This window comes from Podarcis filfolensis (assembly GCF_964270895.1).
Source record: "Podarcis filfolensis genome assembly, chromosome: 17".
In the NCBI taxonomy this organism is placed as follows: domain Eukaryota; kingdom Metazoa; phylum Chordata; class Lepidosauria; order Squamata; family Lacertidae; genus Podarcis; species Podarcis filfolensis.
In genome coordinates, this window is record NC_139621.1 from 13,997,482 (window position 1) to 14,017,733 (window position 20,252).

A 20,252-nucleotide genomic window follows, 5' to 3' on the forward strand; every position below is an offset into this window, starting at 1 on the left:
AGGGGCATGATACTCTCGGGATGTTAGACACTGGACAATGTCATTTATGTATAAGTTGAACAGTGCTGGTGTGTGTGTGTGTGTGTGTGTGTGTGTGTGTGTGTGTGAAAACATCCCCCCCCCAACTATTTCATTCAGACTCTCTGTACAATTTGTTAAACAGATCAATGTGCAGCAGTGGCAAGCTTGAACGCTGACAAGAAGGAGGAAAACGTAAAAGCATTCAATTTGCCAGTGCCAAAACCTAAGCATCTACATACTTCTTTACATAAGACCCAGATCAAGGTACTGTGGGTACTGGAACTAAGGGCTAGACTAGACTACATCCAACTTGCCACTGAAACTGAAGCCAAGATTTCCTTTTAAGACAGTTTCCTTTCTAACCTAAGCTGATAGATGAATCAATACATATGGGAGAAAGGGATGTGAGTTGCTATTTAAGTGAAGCATGCAATTACATCCCAAATACTGATCACTAAACAAAGCACGTTTATAAAAGTCTACAGTGTAACCCTCCTTCTGAAACGTAATGTTGGTATTTATCCAATTTGAAAAGCTGTAAGTACTCAAATGCAACAATACCTTTCAAAAGATTCCTCGAAGACTGGGATAGCACTTCGTCTGAACTCTCCATCAGGTTAAATAGCCAGTCAATGAACTAGGAAGAAATCAAAAGTTAAAACGCTAGTATGATTTACTTACCGGCATACCTTAAATCAGAATTGGTGAGTAAGTTCAGGTTGAAAAAAACATTACCACCGTTAAGCTTACACCTGCTCTGATCGGAAGCCCAAACTATACAATTCACACAAAGACGTGTAATGGTAACCCAATGGCTGTTTTGAAATTTTAAAAAGTTACTTTGGGCAAGCACCAAATGGGGAGAGAAACAACACCAGAATGTACCTTTTCCACATTCCACTGAAAAGTGGAAAGCACTTTTGGGGAATGATGCAAAATAGATGTGATGATCTCATAATACATGTTATCAGGCTTCACATTTTTGCCTTTCTGGAAACAGAATGCTTAGCTCTAGTTAGCACACTAACCACATTTCCTTGTCCTAGTCTGGAAAAACTTGCAAATGTTCAGGGGAGCTTGTGAGCTACACAAGTGCCAGAGAGCATGTCCAGAGGGCCACCAGTGAGATCTGCTTATCACATTGCGAGGAAAGAGAAATGTGCTTCAGTATGTTGCTGTTTAGTCGTTTAGTCGTGTCCGAGTCTTCGTGACCCCATGGACCAGAGCATGCCAGGCACTCCTGTCTTCCACTGCCTCCCGCAGTTTGGTCAAACTCATGTTAGTAGCTTCAAGAACACTGTCCAACCATCTCATCCTCTGTCGTCCCCTTCTCCTTGTGCCCTCCATCTTTCCCAACATCAGGGTCTATTCCAGGGAGTCTTCTCTTCTCATGAGGTGGCCAAAGTATTGGAGCCTCAGCTTCAGGATCTGTCCTTCTAGTGAGCACTCAGGGCTGATTTCCTTAAGAATGGATCGGTTTGATCTTCTTGCAGTCCATGGGACTCTCAAGAGTCTCCCTCCAGCACCAGAATTCAAAAGCATTAATTATTCGGTGATCAGCCTTCTTTATGGTCCAGCTCTCACTTCCATACATCACTACTGGGAAAACCATAGCTTTAACTATACGGACCTTTGTTATGCTTCAGTATAGTCTGCTCCAAAATAGGTGTTAACACTTACCCACAGTTTGCAATCTACTTCAAATCCAAGTCCTGGTTTGCAGCCAATCCTTAACCACAATCCTTAACCTTAAGATATTCAGACTTTGAGCTGGTTCATATATGCAATGGTAACCAAATCATGGCTTAGTATAAAAGCACAGAGGCGGCAATTTGCTCCCCAGGTAAGGATGATGGAGAGATTAGTTGCAGTTTGCGTTTAAATGCAAATTGGTTGAATTCACACTTTGCCAAACTATATGCAAACTGAAAGAGAGCCATTCTTTGAGATTTGCACTTCTCTGAATTTTGCAATGTAGTTCTCCAGACAAGAACCAAAAAGCACATATGAGTGTATATATTAGTGAAAATAACAAATATTATGGGAAATATTAGCTCAAACACAGACGTAAAAAGTCGTGCAAGCCTTCATTTCTACTACATATGGTATACAGTTCTATTACAGCACAATTTTTATCTGAACGGTTACTTTTTTATGCAATATCAGTGCAAGAAACCCCACATGCACAGAAAATAGAAGGGGAAGTCAGACCCCGGTGTTATAATGCAATGAAATTTAGTGTAGTGATAACTATATTAAAGGAAGGAAATAGCTAATTTCCCTTCTCCACACTTCTGATCTGTTTTTAAGCCCCATTGCTTACGCTTGCTTTGTCCATTTAACAAAGAAATAACACCATGACTAAATGTGAAACTTTCCCAACATTCTCTGGAGCTTAATGTTTGCATAGATGGCTTTTGAGACATCTTCATTATCCCATTTTGCTCGCATCTGACAGAGTTCTCATTTATATTTATGAGTCGCTTTTAATAATGTCTGTTTTTACGGCATGTTTGGTTCCAGGTAATAATTTTGTATGCTGATTTTATGCAAATATCACCTTAAGTGCGCTGAATAAGACTCAGGCTACAAATTGCCAAAACAGCTATGTACAAAAAGACCCAATAGTAATATAGACACATGGACATGGCCTATGTTCTGTCTGCACAGTGCTCATAACAACATTTACACTAATCCAATCAATAAGAAATACGTACGTCTCAGTACGAGTCCACTGATGATAGAAAGTTCTCTAACCAGAACACCAGCTACATACCTTTTGTGTTTGTTCCTTCCAAGGCTCTTTAGCCAACAGACTCTGCAGGCTGCCTGGGAAAAGAGCGAGGGTCTCCTGTGCAGCCAGATTATCTCCCGGGCGCTTGCCCAAATAATTTGCAGGCAACGCTGATCTTGCCTCCCCTTCCCAGTTGGCACTGAGGCCAAGCAGCAGCGGCGCAGAGTGGTCAGCCCACGCCACCACGGAGGCAGCAAAGATCCACAACAGGAAGCTGACCGCCTAGACAGGAAACAGATGCAGATTTTGCTAACGGGTTCTGCAATGCCTGGAAAGGGCTATAAAGCCAAGGCAGACATTTGGAAAGAAAAGTGAGTTCAGAAGCTCAAAAGAATTTCAGTGGCTTGTTGTTGTTTTATTTTGGAATCTGGCCATGGTTCAAACCTCAACTCAGCCACCAACCTCCTGAACAGCCATGGAACAGCACACCTGTAAAATGGGCATTGGAGAGGTCTGCTTGGCAGTTTTTTGTTAGGTGCACAAACACAAAAGTTAGTGCACACAAAAGCACTGCATCCCTAAGATTTGCTGCGGCAGAGCAGTCTTTGAATCGGGAATTTTATTGCGCGTCTCACCAAGAGCGTCTGCTGGTGTACAACACAGAAATAGCAAGGAAAGCAGCTCAATCCATCTGAATTATTTGAATCTAGCAAATTACACAGATGGCTTTATAAGTGCTCAAAAAACTTTTTTTTTTAAAAAAAAAACTGCAGTAGATGTATATCTACAGTGATATTTTCTTTTGAGATTCCATCACTGTTTTTACATTCAGGCAGGCCAGATGGTCAATTTCCAAATTTTAAACATGTGTTCTGAACAACCATTTTGATATATTTTGTCAGCAATCTGACATTTTCATTACGAAAGTAATAAGATGACTTTTACGAGGGGAAGAAATCTCCACATGTTCCACAGGAAGGGGCATATATCATGAATAAAGTCATTTTCCCACTGTTATGAAAAACAAAAAAATTATATATTTCGGGAATGTACCTCCTTTGGAGCCACATTTTGTATGGATGTTGTCTTCAAGGAAATGTTTTTAATATATCCCATCAGTTCCAAGAGCCACGCCATTCTCTTTAAGACTCCTGTAATGGCAAAAACGCACATGCATTTTGAAGCACTTTAAAGATAACAAGGGAATCTTCCCCATCCTTATTCTAAGTTTCAGTTTTGCCCATGTGCTCAACTAAGAAATAGCAAAGGCATTCAGAATTAGCGTTGATGGGTGCAAAAACGTAACTCTATAAACAAAAGAATATTTTCACCATTTCACCATCATTGTTTCCAAACCGTTTGGTAAAACAAAGCCACCCTGCCAAAAAAGAGAGACCTGAAATAAATAATAATAATAATAATAATAATAATAATAATAATAATAATAATAAAAATTATACTCCACCCATCTGGCTGGGTTTCCCCATCCACTCTGGGCAGCTTCCAACTGAATATTAAAAACAATACAGCATCAGACATTAACAACTTCCCTAAACAGGGCTGCCTTCAGTTGTCTTTTAAAAGTAAAATAGTTGCTTATAGCCTTGACATCTGCTGGGAGGGTGTTCCACAGGGCAGGCGCTGCCACCAAGAAGGCCCTCTGCCTGGTTCCCTGTAACCTCACTTCTTGCGGTCAGGGAACCGCCAGAAGGCCCTCAGCACTGGACCTCAGTGTCCAGGTAGAACGATGGGGGTGGAGACGCTCTTTCAGGTCTACTGGGCCAAGGCTTTTTAGGGTTTTAAAATTTGAACTGTGCTTGGAAACGTACTGGGAGTAGAGATGGGAAGGCCTGGAAAAAACCCTGAAAAAATGGGGGGGGGGACCTGGGTTTTTCCCAACACCCCCCCCTGAAAAAAAACAGAAAAAAACCTGGGCTTTTTCCAATTTTTCTGGGTTTTTTTCCAGGCCTTCCCATCTTTTACTGGGAGCCAATGTACTTTCAGGACCGGTGTTATATGGTCTTGGTGGCCATTCCCAGTCACTGGTCTAGCTGCCGCATTCTGGATTAGTTGCCGTTTCCAGGTCACCTTCAAAGGTAGCCCCACACAGAGCTACATGAATGATATAGACATGGGATTTACACTCTCACAGAGGGCAAGCCTACAGAACTTGTGTCCCACTGAGCAAAATGCAGTTCAACAGCGTCTGGGTAAACCTCCTTCCCACCCCCACCCCCTGATTTTTGCCTGGGACTGCAAAATCTGGTGGGTTGGCTTTAATTTCTGCAGGCCTCTCATAGAAGAACTCGCAAGGGTGCAGAGGACAAGCAGTAAATGGCGATAAAGTTGGTCCCTTACTTTTCCCGCCCCGACCTGGCCACAGTGCTCCATGCAATGGTCACCTCCAGGCTTGACTACTGTAATTCGCTCTACGCGGGGCTGCCCTTGAAGTTGTCCCACAAACTCCAGCGGGTGCAGAATTCTGCAGCGAGGCTCCTCACAGGGTCAGGGTCAGATTTAAGGTGCTGGTTTTGACTTTTAAAGCCCTTCACGGCGTACCTACGGGACCACCTCTCCTGGTATGCCCCACGGAGAGCCTCAAGGTCCATAAATAGCAACACCCTGGTGGTTCCAGGCCCTAAGGAAGTTAGATTAGCCTCAACCAGAGCCAGGGCCTTTTCAACACTGGCTCCGGCCTGGTGGAATGCTCTGTCTCTTGAGACCAGGGCCCTGCGGGATCTGATCTCTTTCCGCAGGGCCTCTAAGACAGAGTTGTTCCCCCTGGCTTTTGGTTTGATTCCCTCCCCCTTTTTCTTTTTCCTTTCTCCTCCTATGATGAGATTGCTCCCTACTTGTTTTAATGTTGTATCTTAATCTTTTAAATTGCATTTTAATCAACTTGTTTTATTATTGGTTGTTAGCCGCCCTGAGCCCGGTCTTGGCTGGGGAGGGTGGGGTATAAATAAAAAATTATTATTATTATTATAAAGAGATTTTATTACTGGGCCCTTCTTATACAGATAGCAAGGAAGAGAGCTCGCGGACCACACAATCTCTTTTGCTATTAGCTTTTACCTGTGTTTTCGTGGCTCACAATTCTCGCATGATAGAAGCTCTGCAACAACATCCACACAATGGTTTCTTTCTGCTGGCACCCAACAGCAATACTAATCACATCGTTCCATCTCAGCAAAGGAAATCTGCCTTGGGAAACTATATAAACTTTGACAAATGTGACCTTTTCCAAATTGTTCTGCAAAACAAGCCATGAAGTAGATGAGAAATAGGAAACCGACTCTCTGATGCAAACTTTCACTAGCTATTATGAGAAGAGGAGAAAAAATCCCTCATGCTAAAGTAGAGACATTTTGTATTTCTGGAACGGAGGTCTCTGTTGATCTTCTTTATGGCTGGCTATAATTTGATTTATTCCGTAGCATCCACAAGTTACACTCTGACAGGGTGTAGTTGTAAAGATGGACCATAAAATACTTTTGCAAAAGAAAAATAACTACTGGGAAGATTAAGTCAAAATTGCATGTGCAGTATGCCCTGATGTCTTGCAATGCCAATGCAGTCTAGAACATTACAAAGAAAGGTTTTCCATTTCTGGAAAAAGATCTAGAGAGCTAGACTGCAGTTACCTTTGAAACTTGGGTAATTCGGTCAATTTCTGTGTCTGCCATTTCCGAGAGACATTTTGCTGCGTGTATATACATCTTCACTTCACTTTGCTGCAAAGATAAAAACGAATGTGTGCTTTAAAACCAAGCAAAGCCAACAGCCTAAATAAATCATAAAAGTAGCATCCCCCAACACTTCCCTTTTCAAAGTTTCTAACTTCAACTTGGAAGGCATATATATATATATATATATATATATATATATATATATATATATATTCGTTCACACTAACCACCCACTAAACACTTTCAAATAGATGGAAATTGGAATAACAGCCACCTGTCTTTTCAACAACAGATTAGCAGAAAGCATTTCATTGTGGATAAACATATCAATGGAAAATGAGACCAGAAGACCCCTAGGGGGCCCTGCAAAAGTAACATCATTCTCAAATTAATCCTCACCTACACTAAATAATGGGACACGGATGGTGCTGTGGGTTAAACCACTGAGCCTAGGGCTTGCCGATCAGAAGGTCAGTGGTTCGAATCCCCGTGACGGGGTGAGCTCCCATTGCTCGGTCCCTGTTCCTGCTAACCTAGCAGTTGGAAAACACGTCAAAGTGCAAGTAGATAAATAGGTACCGCTCCAGCGGGAAGGTAAACGGCGTTTCCGTGGGCTGCTCTGGTTTTGCCACATGACCCAGAAGCTGTACGCCGGCTCCCTCAGCCAATAAAGTGAGATGAGCGCCGCAACCCCAGAGTCGTCTGCGACTGGACCTAACAGTCAGGGGTCCCTTTACACTAAATAATATGTGATTACTGGACATGTCTTAAGTCCATTTCCCCTCTTGTACTACTCGCATAGGGTCCCAAAGCAAACTTGTTTTTTCTTTATTTACCCTGTACTTCAGTTTCTACCATGAACTCACCGCAGTGCGTAATCTAAAAGCGAAACGCAGTAAAACTAGCTAACGGCAACGTTGACATTTTGCTGCAACGGAAACCAGATTTTATCGTCTATTTCAACTCCATAATCATCCGCGAAGCAGATTCCATTCCTAATGCTGTTTAAATTATTCTCAAATTGGTCACATTTTCTTTAAAAAAACCACACAAAACAATCCACCAGGACACTGTACCACAACGCAGTATTTCTGTGCACAAGCCCTGTTTTTAACTATCCCATGCATAGCGGCAGATTTCATGGCCCAAGATTTTCCCTGTAGCTGTCCCAGTTCTTCAGTCATTCTTACCATCTTAAAAGGAGCCCCTTTTTCAACACCGTCCTAATACTTTAAATATTTACTTTCCTTACCCGAATCCCATTTGGCAGAAGTTCAAATATCCTCTCCGCAGTCCTGCAAAGGCAGCTCCAGCTGTACTGGGCAGAGCTAGGCAGTTTCATGGCTTGGCTGAGCCCTTGCAAAATACTCCAGCAAAGATCCAGGTCTTGCGGCTGGTTTTTTGCTTCAAAATGCTGCACCATGAAGACTTCTGTGAAAGCCTGCAATCTGTCTTCTGCTACATGTTTCATCCACACAGATAAGGTTGTGAAAAGGTATCTCTTGGCTTGTGCCTAAAGTGCAGATATTAAGGTATTAGGGAACCCCAACAAGGACTGTCTCATAGCATTAGGAAAGACCCAATGACTTATTTTACTTTTATACTCTTGGCAAACATCCTGTTTGTAAGAATACAGTCAAACCTCGGTTGTCGAACGTAATTCATTCTGGAAGCCCGTTCGACTTCCAAAATGTTCGACAACTGAGACGCGGCTTCCGATTAGCTGCAGGAGCTTCACACACTCAAATGGAAGCTGCATCAGACTTTTGGCTTCTGAAAAACTTTTGAAAACCAGAGCACTTACTTCTGGGTTTTCGGCGTTCAGGAGCCAAAACATTCCAAAACGGAGGTGTTTGGGAACCGAGGTTTGACTCTATGCATACCACACATAAATGAAAGTGATATTCTATTACAGAAATAGTAATTCAGGGAGGTAGCCGTGTTGGTCTGACGCAGACAAAATACAGTCGAACCTCCATTTACATAACCCTCTGGTTACATAAACTTGGGATGCGTGTGGCAAACATGGAAGTATTTTACCAGGTTTCACCATGCATGCATGCACAGAAGCAGTCCTCAGGTTGCGGAAACCTCGGGATACGACCGGACCTCCGAAACAGATCCCGTCCGCAACCAGAGGTACCACTGTAAATAAAAAAAATTAACGTTTTTTTTCCAGTAGCATCTTAGAAACCAATTAAGTTAGTTCTAGGTATAAGCTTTCGTGTGCATGCACACTTCTTCAGATACACTGAAACAGAAGTCACCAGACCAGTGACTTCTGTTTCAGTGTATCTGAAGAAGTATGCATGCACACGAAAGCTTATACCCAGAACAAACTTAGTTAGTCTCTAAGGAATAGTAATTTTGCTAAAGGGTTATTTTTTAAAAAAAACAACCAGCACCACACAATTTTTGATGATATTTTGTGAGTGTTAAGTACCTACAAATCCAAAATCTTTTCTCAGTCGTGTCCATAGGAATTGGACTGGACTGATAATGCCCCATTAAATTTGTTCAATAATAAATTATTATTTGAAGGAGGGGAGATAGAAAAAGGCACTGGAGCCAGCCCCAAAACTGCGCCCAGGGCAAAACCCTCCCACTACGCCTCCGCTAGGAAGGGATCGCTGCAAGTGATTCTAAGAGTCCTGTGCTGTACATTGGACTCCCTATGATCAGCTGATTATTGGTTCTTCAGAAGCCTTTTTCGATCCCATCCACCTGCCTTTTCCTCTGCTGGCACCTGACATCATCTTTGACATCTGTGTTGGCTATTTACAGATTAGGTGCGCTGCAGAAAGCATGCTGGGGAGACCACACATTCAAGAAACGGAAAATAACTTTTCTAGGTTTTAATAACAAAAACTCCTTTTACACTAAATTACAATATATCAATAAGTATGACCCAATGACCAACCCATTCACCAGGGTACTGAGAGAGCTACAAGCTGCTCTTTATATACCATACCCAACAGCTTAATTACCACAACTTAACAGCACCTGCTGTTATGGCCACTGGGCCCATCACCTCCTGGCAAATAGAAGGGGAAGAAATGGAGGCAGTGAGAGATTTTACTTTCTTGGGCTCCATGATCACTGCAGATGGTGACAGCAGACACGAAATTAAAAGACGCCTGCTCCTTGGGAGAAAGGCGATGGCAAACCTTGACAGCATCTTAAAAAGCAGAGACATCACCTTGCCAACAAAGGTCCGTATAGTTAAAGCCATTGTTTTCCCAGTAGTGATGTATGGAAGTGAGAGCTGGACCATCAAGAAGGCTGATCGCCGAAGAATTGATGCTTTTGAATTATGGTGCTGGAGGAGACTCTTGAGAGTCCCATGGACTGCAAGAAGATCAAATGCATCCATTCTTAAGGAAATTAGCCCTGAGTGCTCACTGGAAGGACTGATTGTGAAGCTGAGGCTCCAATACTTTGGCCAACTCATGAGAAGAGAAGACTCCCTGGAAAAGACCCTGATGTTGGGGAAGATTGAGGGCACAAAGAGAAGGGGACGACAGAGGACGAGATGGTTGGACAGTGTTCTCGAAGCTACAAACATGAGTCTGACCAAACTGCGGCAGGCAGCGGAAGACAGAAGTGCCTGGCGTGCTCTGGTCCATGGGGACACGACTAAACGACTAAACAACAACAGCAACAACAACAGCACCTGCTATACGGCTTCACAGTTGTAAAACTAGGTCACATTATTTGCTCTGGCCTTTAAAGAAATACACATCTTGTGAAACAATAATGAACCTTCAAATTTAAAGAGACCATTCAACAATCCGGTGCTGGCAAATGGGTATGGCTTGACCATGATTATTCCCTGTCCCTTGCGTGGGACATTAGACATCCCCTTTTACAGAAACTTATATGTGCCGATTATGAGCCTGGCAAAGAGAGAGGAGGGCAGCCATTGGGCGTGGCAGCCCGCAGAGTGATGACACGTACACTTAGACTGCAGACCAGAGGCGGGGCTACCCACATGCCCAAAAGCATGGCAGCGTTCTGCGACGACTGGGCCTGGGTCACAGCTACTTCAAGGCACAGCTGCTGTATCTCTTCTCCTAAAAGACACGAGGAGAGCAAAGGTTGACGTCAGAGGGAAGGAAAAAATCAGAATAGCACACAGTCCAAACCAAAACTGAAAACCACCATTCACCACAATGGACATCACACAATTTCCATGACATTCCTATACACTTTGAATTGGGAAAACATAGAAGTTTTGTTTTTTTTTTTTAAAAAATACATTTCTTTATTATTAATGTTGCAATACATATATGAAATCTTTACATAATGATATATATACGTTATATTCGTAGATTCACATTTCATTATGTACCAACATTTATCCATTTCTTATTTCTTGCCCTGTGTCTTCCTTCCACCATTGCGTGACTTCCTTGTTATTATTTTGTAACTTTATTATTGAGATAATAAAATCAGGAAATAAATAAAACTGTCTGCAGCAGAAGATCACCTCTCTTGTTGTGGGGCCGACCTGGCTCAAAAGCTAAAACAGCTTGAAACTGCTGAACAGAGCAGATCTCTGTTGCTTTTATGTATTTCTATTGCAGGGGGTTTTTTTGTTTTGTTTTTAAAGACCTATCCTCAAGGATGCTTGCTGTTCTGTAACATAATAAAATTCAATTTCAGTTAAAACCACAAAACATAAGTGCTAAACACTGCAATGGAAGCAAAACATAATTACTGGAGCACTCTGTGCTGCATATTGGAGACATCTCACAATTGCAGTTGTTAGACACAAAGCCTTTGCAACAAATTAAGTGCTTCATAACCATACCACAAAAATATAGTTTTACAAATAGATCTTATTCACAAAAGGAAACACAGACAGAGTCTGGTGAACTTTATTATTATTATTATTATTATTATTATTATTATTATTATTATTATTTAATTGCTTTTTAAACAACTTACCGAAATTTAGTCTCAGGAGAGGGGAAAGAATCGATGCCCAGTTCACAGGTGGGTACTGGTAGCTTGCTCCATTCAATGCTATGGGAGCCATAGCTGCTTTGACCAAGTGAGGCCGAATTTGTTCAGGGCCTGAAACAGAATACCAAACCACAACATGGATTTTCTGCTAGTGTGGTGGCACCTCAGTAAAACCACTTCAGACTGTTTGTAGCAGAGTTTTCCCCAGAGGCAGAGGACAAGAACAGGAGTCATACTCAAATTCACAGTCAAGAGCTTCTTTATTGCTTGACTGGTTACACAAGGATTTCTGCTACTATTATATACAAGCTATTTACATTCATTCTTTATCTCTCCAGCACGGTTTAATCTCAGTGTGTGTGTGTGCGTGTGCGTGTGTGTGTGTGTGTGTGCGCGCGCGCTTTCCTCGTGCGGAAATTGCAGCCTGCAACTTCCTCCCTGTGATGGCCTGGGATTCGGACTCGGAGGCTGAACCTGAGGGATCCCAGCCTGCACAGGATTCCCCGCCTCCAGAACCAGCTGAGCCGGGGCTGGGGCTTGAGCCTGAAGTGTCCTCACCTGTGCTGGATCCTCAGGTGCAGGCACCAGCTGAGTCTGCTCTGGCTCCCGAGGTGATGGAGGACCCATTGCCTGCAGGTGCTCCACTCTCAGCCCCAACAGGGGAGGCTGAGGTTGCAGAGGCTCAGGGCAGAGAGGCGGAAGGAACTAAGTTCCCACAGGAGGAGTGCTCGCCTCCAGGCCAGGAGAGGCGAGTCACTTGTGGACCAGGGCCGCCCTATGTCTCGGGGCAGATAAAAGCCAGCCAGCCCCGGTCCCAAGTTGCGGGAACAACGTTGTTGGTAGCCTGTTCCTGCCTGAACCCTGTCCTGCTTCTCTGCCGGAGCTCCTGACCTCACCCGACTCCCTGCCTTGGACCCAGCTTCAGCTTTGAAGGACTGCCTCCCTACTGCACCCTTGACCTCGGACTGGACACGGACATCGCCTCACGGAAACCCATAGGACCAGCACACTCCCTTTATTTGCACCCCCAGCTGACATCAATCAAACCTAGAGTGCCACCCCTACACACTAAAGAAAATTCTGGAACCTTCTTTAAGCTTCCAGGAACTTTTAGAAATTAGGGGTTGCTGGGAAAATTTAAAACAGGGATGCAGAAAAGGGAGGTATGGGGAAGTCGTTGAAACAAGGTTTAAGAAAAAGAGGTTAAGAAATTATGTTTGTCTGTTTATGTATTGTCTTGTATTGTTTTTTTTTTAATATGTGTTGGAAAACCAATAAAAAAATTATATATTAAAAAAAAAAAGCTTCCAGGAACTTTTATCTGTTTCTTAAAGAATGTTTTCCTAAAATGTCTCAACTAGAGTCCCCGGAAGAACAAATACTAGCAGTGGAAGCCTTTTCATGGAATTTAAACTAAATTTTACTGGGTTGCTTTTTTAAACTGAACCATTTTGTGCCCCCAAAACTAAAAGGAAGCACACCCTTTATTAGAATTAAGAAATGAAAAGAAGAATTATCATCGGTGCATTGAATGAATGCAACCCATCTCAGCCCTCAAAATAAACAATGACATTTAAAAAGCAATGTAGAAGTTTGGCATACTAGAGGGATTATTCTAACATATAGTAAAAAAAAGAATACCAAAGCAAATTTTTAAAAAGCTTTGATCTGTTTTTGTAAGCAATCCAAATGAAACATTATCTTTTATAGCAGCCAAGCAAAAAGAAAGCAAAAGGGGGGTGTTAAGTATGGTGAGAGTTTTCCTCACAAATGTGTGTGAGCTTAGACATTCTCAAACTGCGCCAGTAAAAAACGAGCACACACCTTGAGCTAAACAACTCAACAACTTTGGCTAACTCCCCTCTAAGAAGCTCAACGGTTCAATAAATACTGATTTCTTAATTTGGGGTTCTCAAAAATAGGGGCCGTCTTATACACAGAAAAACACGGTATTCCCAATATTGACATTTGCTTTTTACCTTTCTTCCCACTTTCGATAACAAAGTCGATGGCTGCCCTCAGGAAACTTTTCTCAGGCAGGTAGCTAAAGTCTGGCGGAACTGTGAAAACAAAATTGTGCCCATCATGTCAAACTTGTGCCATGTTGTGCATTCAGAAGTTGATAGGCATTTGCCTTGTGTAGCCAGCCAAACCATGGATTCACCTAGCTCAGTGTGTACAAACTGACTTCAGTGGCTCAAGATTTCAGACAGAGAACATGCTCAGTCCCACCGTGAGATGCTGGGTCTTTTGCATGTAAAAATTCTTGTCCTACCACTGAGCAACAGATATTTCTCTTTCTTGGGCAGCTTCTAAAGGATGGGTGAAATTCTATTTTCCATCTGCCCCCATCACCACCTTTTATCAGTGACATTTCAAAAGTAGACTAGAACCGCCACACTTTTTTGTATACACACAGAAAAGCCAATGGTGGTTGCCCAGAAGTTTGGAATTCATGTAGTGAGTTTTGCATTCTACAGTCCTAACATTAAGCCACATGAGTCAAAACTATCCTGTCCTGAATTCTTCCATGTCTAGTCTCCTGATTGACATGGGAAAACAACTACCGTATTTTTTGTTCTGTAAGACTCACTTTTTCCCTCCTAAAAAGTAAGGGGAAATGTGTGTGTGTGTTATGGAGCGAATGCAGGCTACGCAGCTATCCCAGAAGCCAGAACAGCAAGAGGGATTGCTGCTTTCACTGCGCAGCGATCCCTCTTGCTGTTCTGGCTTCTGAGATTCAGAATATTTTTTTTCTTGTTTCCCTCCTCCAAAAGCTAGGTGCGTCTTGTGGTCTGGTGCGTCTTATAGAGCGAAAAATACGGTATATGATAGCTGCTTCAATTCACTTGAGAACTCCTGCTAAACATTATGAATAGGGCTGGTGGAGAACACGCCATATGGTTGCAGATCACTGTAGTGATTGTATTGCAAATCCAGACTCTGTTGCTACCATCAAATGAGGACAATTTGTGCCAGTTTTAGATTCGATTTTAGATGGACCTCAACAATGGATGCCTTCAAGACATCCAGAAATTGCAATTCACCTTAGCACCATGACAAAGTTTCAGAAGTGGATTGAAAAAGCAGGTGGTAGCATGTTATTTGGAAATGTGCTGAAACAATCCAACGACTAGTTCCTAACTCAGGTCAACTTCATTGCATCAGAATACGACCCAAGATTTTCATTTGCCAATGGACCCCCCCCCACTTGAAAGAGCAAATTTAGCAAAAATATTTGTTCTTTTGAATGGAGGCAAACAGTCAAATCAAATCTTGGATTCATATTTGGATGCAATCAATGCAGTCTGGTGGACTTTGCAATGACATCTTCAACATCTTTACCACCTAAAATAGAATTCCTTGCAAGAATGCTTACCAGATGTTCGACTGTGGGTCGCAGACACAGTGGAGAGATGCAAATGTCCCAACAGCCAGGCTGCGTTTGTCTGAAGGCCGATCACCCCAGAAAAGCTGATTATCTGAAGGTTTAACAATCACATATGAGCCGACAGTTCAATTTCCACTGCCTGAGCAGGCATTACTGAGCAACGTGTCAGTAAGATTCTAAACTTAATTTATATTTTGTATTCCCTATAACCAGAATGGGTTGGCTATACAAAGATGCAACATTCACAACCTCCTCCTCCCTTGCCAAGAGGTTATTGCTGTGGCTCAATCCCACAAGGCCAGCAACTCCTGCTTTTCACAGAAGACCAAGGAGGACAAATTGCTCCCAGCTATAATAATAATAATAATAATATATTTATATCCCGCCCATCTGGCTGAGTTTCCCCAGCCACTCTGGGCAGCTCCCAATCGAATATTAAAAACAATACAGCATTAAATATTATAAACTTCCCTAAACAGGGCTGCCTTCAGATGTCTTCTAAAAGTCATAGTTGTTTATTTCCTTGACATCTGATGGGACGGCGTTCCACAGGCGGGCACCACCACCGAGAAGGCCTTCTGCCTGGTTCCCTGTAACCTCCCCGGTAGACCGGATTGTGACAACGGGCCTAGTCCTTCTTGTCCACTGACTGCATGTCACCGCAGTGCCCCACTGGTTATTGCTGTTCCACCAGGTCTCAGTTATGCCCACTATACCAATGTCATCCTCTAAGACCAAGCACACCTGTTCAGCCATCTTGGCTTGCGTATCAATGCGAAAAGGCCAACGGAAGGCTCTCACCTGACTCAGGATTCTGATGACCTCATTAAGTTTGCTCTGAAACTGAGAAGACTGGATGGACTCAGATTTCAGCTGTCAAAGAAAAAGGGGAGATGGATGGCAGGCAAGAAACCGTCTATAAGCAACTGAAGGCAAAACCTAACAATGAAATAATTGCTTAAGGAGCTATAGGGTGGGGAAAGGCAGGACAGGAAGACAGAGATTGATGGACAGGTACACATACACACACCAGAGGCCACAAAGTTGGCCACTCCAGTGCTGATAAGCATGACCCAGAAAATTGATCCCAGGATACTATAATTCCCATATTAACAGGTTTGATTCCCAATGGCAGGGACCACCGGATTTCTACTCATTTATACTTCATGGGGGGAATGCAAGACTTGAAGACAACCTTGCCAGAAAGGTAAAAAACTGCTCTCCATCCCTGATGGGAGTTTGTGGAAGCTGCCACTGATGAGCATGCCACAGGGTTGCCAGCAACAGGTCAAGTAATTTGAACTGCCAACCTTCCGATCGGCAAGCCCAAGAGGCTCAGAGGTTTAGACCACAGCGCCACCCGTGTCAATCCAATGCCCAGCTGCCATTTTACAAAACAACAACATTAGAACAGGGAGAATTTTTCATCTGTTTTGAAGGGCTGTGAGAAAACGGTGCTAACATATTCAGGTTTCCATTGGCTGGGCAGACATGTTGGCAGCGTAACGTGATTGCGGAAATTCTTCTGAAGCAAAATAACCGGCCTCAAATACACTTTAAAAATAGACATATTTCAGGCATGAATCATCGAGTATTTTACCTGTATCATGGCTCCTTCAGAACCCACCACAGCAACCAGCCCATGGATCGCTGCAAGCCTTTGCATTGTAGGACCTCCCTGAAATTGAAACAAAACACAAATGTATCGTGCAGAATGTATTTATTTTCCAGGCATTTGTGGAACGTTGGTAAGTTAGTTGGTGCACAGCAGGGATCGGGAACATGTGGCCGTACAAAGGTAACTTTTTAATTACAGTAAATCTATCACAGGAATAATCAATGTGGTGCCTTCCAGGCGTTTTGGACTACAACTCATATCACCCATGGACACTGGCCATTCTGTCTGAGGATGATGGGAATTGTTGTTGGCAAGAACTGAACAGCATCGTATTTCTATCTAAGGAGTCTATTCAGACACTGAAGGACTGCTCAATACGACATGAAAGAACAGAAATATTAGAAATTTGGTCTCGCAGGTTCCAAATTCTTCCCGTCAGTTTGGCCAGTTCTGCAAAGTCCATCATTTTCATCTGCCACTCTTCTTTTCTTGGTAACTCCTGTTGTTCCCATCTTTGGGCTATTTTTTATTTTTTTTATAAATGATTTTTATTGATTTTATAGTCACATTACAATGACAGGTCTGTTCTAGGATGTTCTTTCAATTCATAAAGGACAGGAAGGCAGCATATGCCATGCTGGGAAACCCAGCCAGATGGGCGGGGTATACATTTTTTATTATTATTATTATTATTATTATTATTATTATTATTATTATGCTGGATATATGAACTGAGTGTTGAATGCAGGGATCTTTGGCAGACAAGGGCTATGTGGAGTGTTTCTTGAATCCAATATGTCTGAAAGCCACTGAACTGAAAGCAAAAGCAATCTCAGCTGACCAGAAATGTTAAAATATTTTATGGCCTTTAGTTATACTATTATTTTATTTATTTATTTATTTATTTATTTATTTATTTATTTATTTATTTATTTATTTATTTGCTGGGGGTATGGTTTAAAGCAGCAAATAAAGCTGTTTTCCAAAATATTTACTTCTAAAGTTTGGTCACCTATGAAAATGGTGCACCCTACTCTCAGGTGATTATTGCCTGAAACTGTCAACAGCAACAAAACAAAACACAATCCCGTACCTCTGCAAGGACAATTTTCATCCATGCAGGAAACAGCCTGTTGCCAAGGTCTTCCGCTTTGCCATGTCCGCTTGCAGACAATCCATGAACAATGTTCCCCAATGCTAAGGCAAACCCAGGCGTCTGAAACAGAACCAGAAACGTAAGCCAGGCAGGCATTTAGAAAGGCCAGTTGCAATTGTATGTATTGTGTTAAGAAAAGGGGAAAAAAACCCAACTTTTCAAGTATAGTGCTGCATGTTCTTGTTTTAACATCAGGATAGAACCAAAAGCTGCAAAAAGCACAGAGCCGAACAGTAGGTCTGTGGCAAGCTTTAATAATTATTATGTTTACTTGACAGAGATTGACTGTTTTACCCTATTCTTCTATTTGCGTGCTCATTGCAGCATTAATATAAAATGTAAGAAAGGTATTACAGCAGTACCTTGGTTTTCGAACAGCTTAGTTCTCAAACATTTTGGCTCCCAAACCCAGAAGTGAGTGTTCCGATTTGTGAACTAATTTTGGAAGCCAAACATCCGACAGGGCTTCTGATTGGCTGCAGGAGCTTCCTGCAGCCAATCAGAACCCGAGATTTGGTTTTTGAACATTATGGAAGTCGAAGGGACTTCCGGAACGGATTCCATTTGACTTCCAAGGTACGACTGTAGATAAGGTAAAGGTACCCCTGACCATTAGGTCCAGTCGTGGCCGACTCTGGGGTTGCGGCGCTCATCTCGCTTTATTGGCCGAGGGAGCCGGCGTACAGGTCATGTGGCCAGCATGACTAAGCTGCTTCTGGGGAACCAGAACAGCGCACGGAAACGCCGTTAACCTTCCCGCCAGAGTGGTACCTATTTATCTACTTGCACTTTGACGTGCTTTTGAACTGCTAGAGCAGCGACCGAGCAACGGGAGCTCACTCTCTCACGGGGATTCGAACCGCCGACCTTCTGATTGGCAAGTCTTAGGCTCTGTGGTTTAACCCACAGCGCCACCCGCATCCCTACGACTGTAGATTCATACCACCCTGAACACACCCAACCTTGTCTGGTCTCAGAAGCTAAGCAGGGTCAGGCCTGGTTAGTACTTGGATGGGAGTCCGCCTGGGAATACCAGGTGCTGTAGGCTTTTGGGACGGGCCTTTGGTTTGATAGCTGTCGGTAGAGAATGAGACTCTGAGGGTTGTGGGTTTGATCCCCACGTTGAGTAAAATATTGCTGCATTGCAGGGAGTTGGACTAGAATCAGCGGTTCTCAAACTGTGGGTCCCCAGATATTGTTGGACTACAACTCCCATCATCCCTGAGCTTTGGCCTTGCTAGCTAGGGATGATGGGAGTTGTAGTCCAACAACATCTGGGGACCCACAGGTTGAGAAAGGCTGGACTAGATGATCCTCATGGTCCCTACAACGATTCCAACGCTATATATTGCATAAACTTATATTTGTGAACAAATGTAAAATGCAGGCATAGGCAAACTTGGCCCTCCTGATGTTTTGGGACTACGACTCCCATCATCCGCTAACAGGACCAGTGGTCAGGGATGATGGGAACTGTAGTCTCAAAACATCTGGAGGGCCGAGTTTGCTGATGCCTGGTAAAATGGATGGCAAGCTCTCGATACAACCTGCTGATTAGTTTCTGCTAATTTCTGCAGCTTGCTCATGATCTCCTCCGCCTCCGTGGCCTCAATGATCTTAACACTAAAGGCAGAAATGCAGACACAGGCGACCGCATAGGCAAGAATCTGGATAACAGGAAGAGTAACACAGAATTTTAGAAAAGTGACGGCGAGATTGTTTTTTAATGAACGATTGAACTGCATGTGACTTGGGGTGGGAGGTTGGGAGATGTTGGAAACTGGGGAGTGTTACCTCCTGAAATGTTCTGCTTTGGTCTTCTGTATCATCCAAGTATTTGCTCAGTTTGTGCAGGGAGGCAGAGATGTCAGCCTGGCCTTCCGATGGGCTGCTGCGACACATCAGAGACAGAACGAGGCCGACACCCAAGATGCATCCGGTGCTTAAAACAGAGGAGAATTTAGTAGGTCTAAAAGGTATTGGGAACCATCCATTAGTTATATACACAACAGGGGAATGGTTTTTCACAACTCAGGAATGCAGCCACAAAAGAAGAAGAAGAGTTAGGACTTGATATCCCACTTTATCACTACCCGAAGGAGTCTCAAAGCGGCTAACATTCTACTTTCCCTTCCTCCCCCACAACAAACACTCTGTGAGGTGAGTGGGGCTGAGAGACTGAAGTGTGACTAGCCCAAGGTCACCCAGCAGCTGCATGTGGAGGAGCAGGGAATCGAACCCGGTTCACCAGATTACGAGTCTACCGCTCCTAACCACTACACCACACTGTCTCTCAAAACAGTACATGAGAAATTGATATTATGGACACTTTCAGATGAGTTAATGTGAAAAGGTGCACAGAACATGTGTGTGTGTGTGGGGGGTTATATATATGTACAAACACACAGAGTTTAGAGTTACTAAATCATACTAAAAAGTGGGGGTCGTCATATATGGGTAGTGCCTAAGGTGGATGTTTGATTGGTTGCTGCCACAGTTGTCAGCGGCTATTGTGTGTGCTATTGGTTGTGGCATTGATTGGGTGGTGTTGATTGGCTGGTGCTCCGGCAGTTGGGCGGGCGATTGGCAGCTTCTGCCGGCGATGGGTCAGATGGGAGGCAGATTTTGCGACGTGTGCGGGTGAGCGATTTTTGGCAACCTCCCCTAAAAAAAGC

General features: G+C 43.2%; 2 protein-coding genes across 6 annotated transcripts in view; both read right to left on the bottom strand.

The window, feature by feature from the left end:
- The window catches only part of ACER2 (alkaline ceramidase 2), a 529,013-nt gene that overhangs the window by 12,224 nt on the left and 496,537 nt on the right, over positions 1–20,252 (bottom strand). The window lies entirely within an intron of this gene.
- Positions 1–20,252, bottom strand: part of FOCAD (focadhesin) — a 127,595-nt gene that overhangs the window by 969 nt on the left and 106,374 nt on the right. For 3 of the 4 annotated variants that reach the window (XM_083592739.1, XM_083592738.1, XM_083592740.1), the window contains exons 29-43: positions 19,372–19,519; positions 19,125–19,244; positions 17,515–17,637; positions 16,404–16,481; positions 15,605–15,676; positions 14,792–14,894; positions 13,392–13,472; positions 11,395–11,523; positions 10,402–10,517; positions 7,697–7,957; positions 6,400–6,489; positions 5,831–6,008; positions 3,809–3,906; positions 2,798–3,037; positions 583–658 (exon numbers count right to left, since the gene is read on the bottom strand). In XM_083592739.1, the coding sequence (XP_083448865.1) occupies positions 583–658; positions 2,798–3,037; positions 3,809–3,906; positions 5,831–6,008; positions 6,400–6,489; positions 7,697–7,957; positions 10,402–10,517; positions 11,395–11,523; positions 13,392–13,472; positions 14,792–14,894; positions 15,605–15,676; positions 16,404–16,481; positions 17,515–17,637; positions 19,125–19,244; positions 19,372–19,519 (1,913 nt within the window). Of the gene's footprint in view, positions 1–582; positions 659–2,797; positions 3,038–3,808; positions 3,907–5,830; positions 6,009–6,399; positions 6,541–7,687; positions 7,958–10,401; positions 10,518–11,394; positions 11,524–13,391; positions 13,473–14,791; positions 14,895–15,604; positions 15,677–16,403; positions 16,482–17,514; positions 17,638–19,124; positions 19,245–19,371; positions 19,520–20,252 lie in introns of all 4 variants that reach the window. The other variant, XR_014542964.1, reaches the window with a different exon arrangement.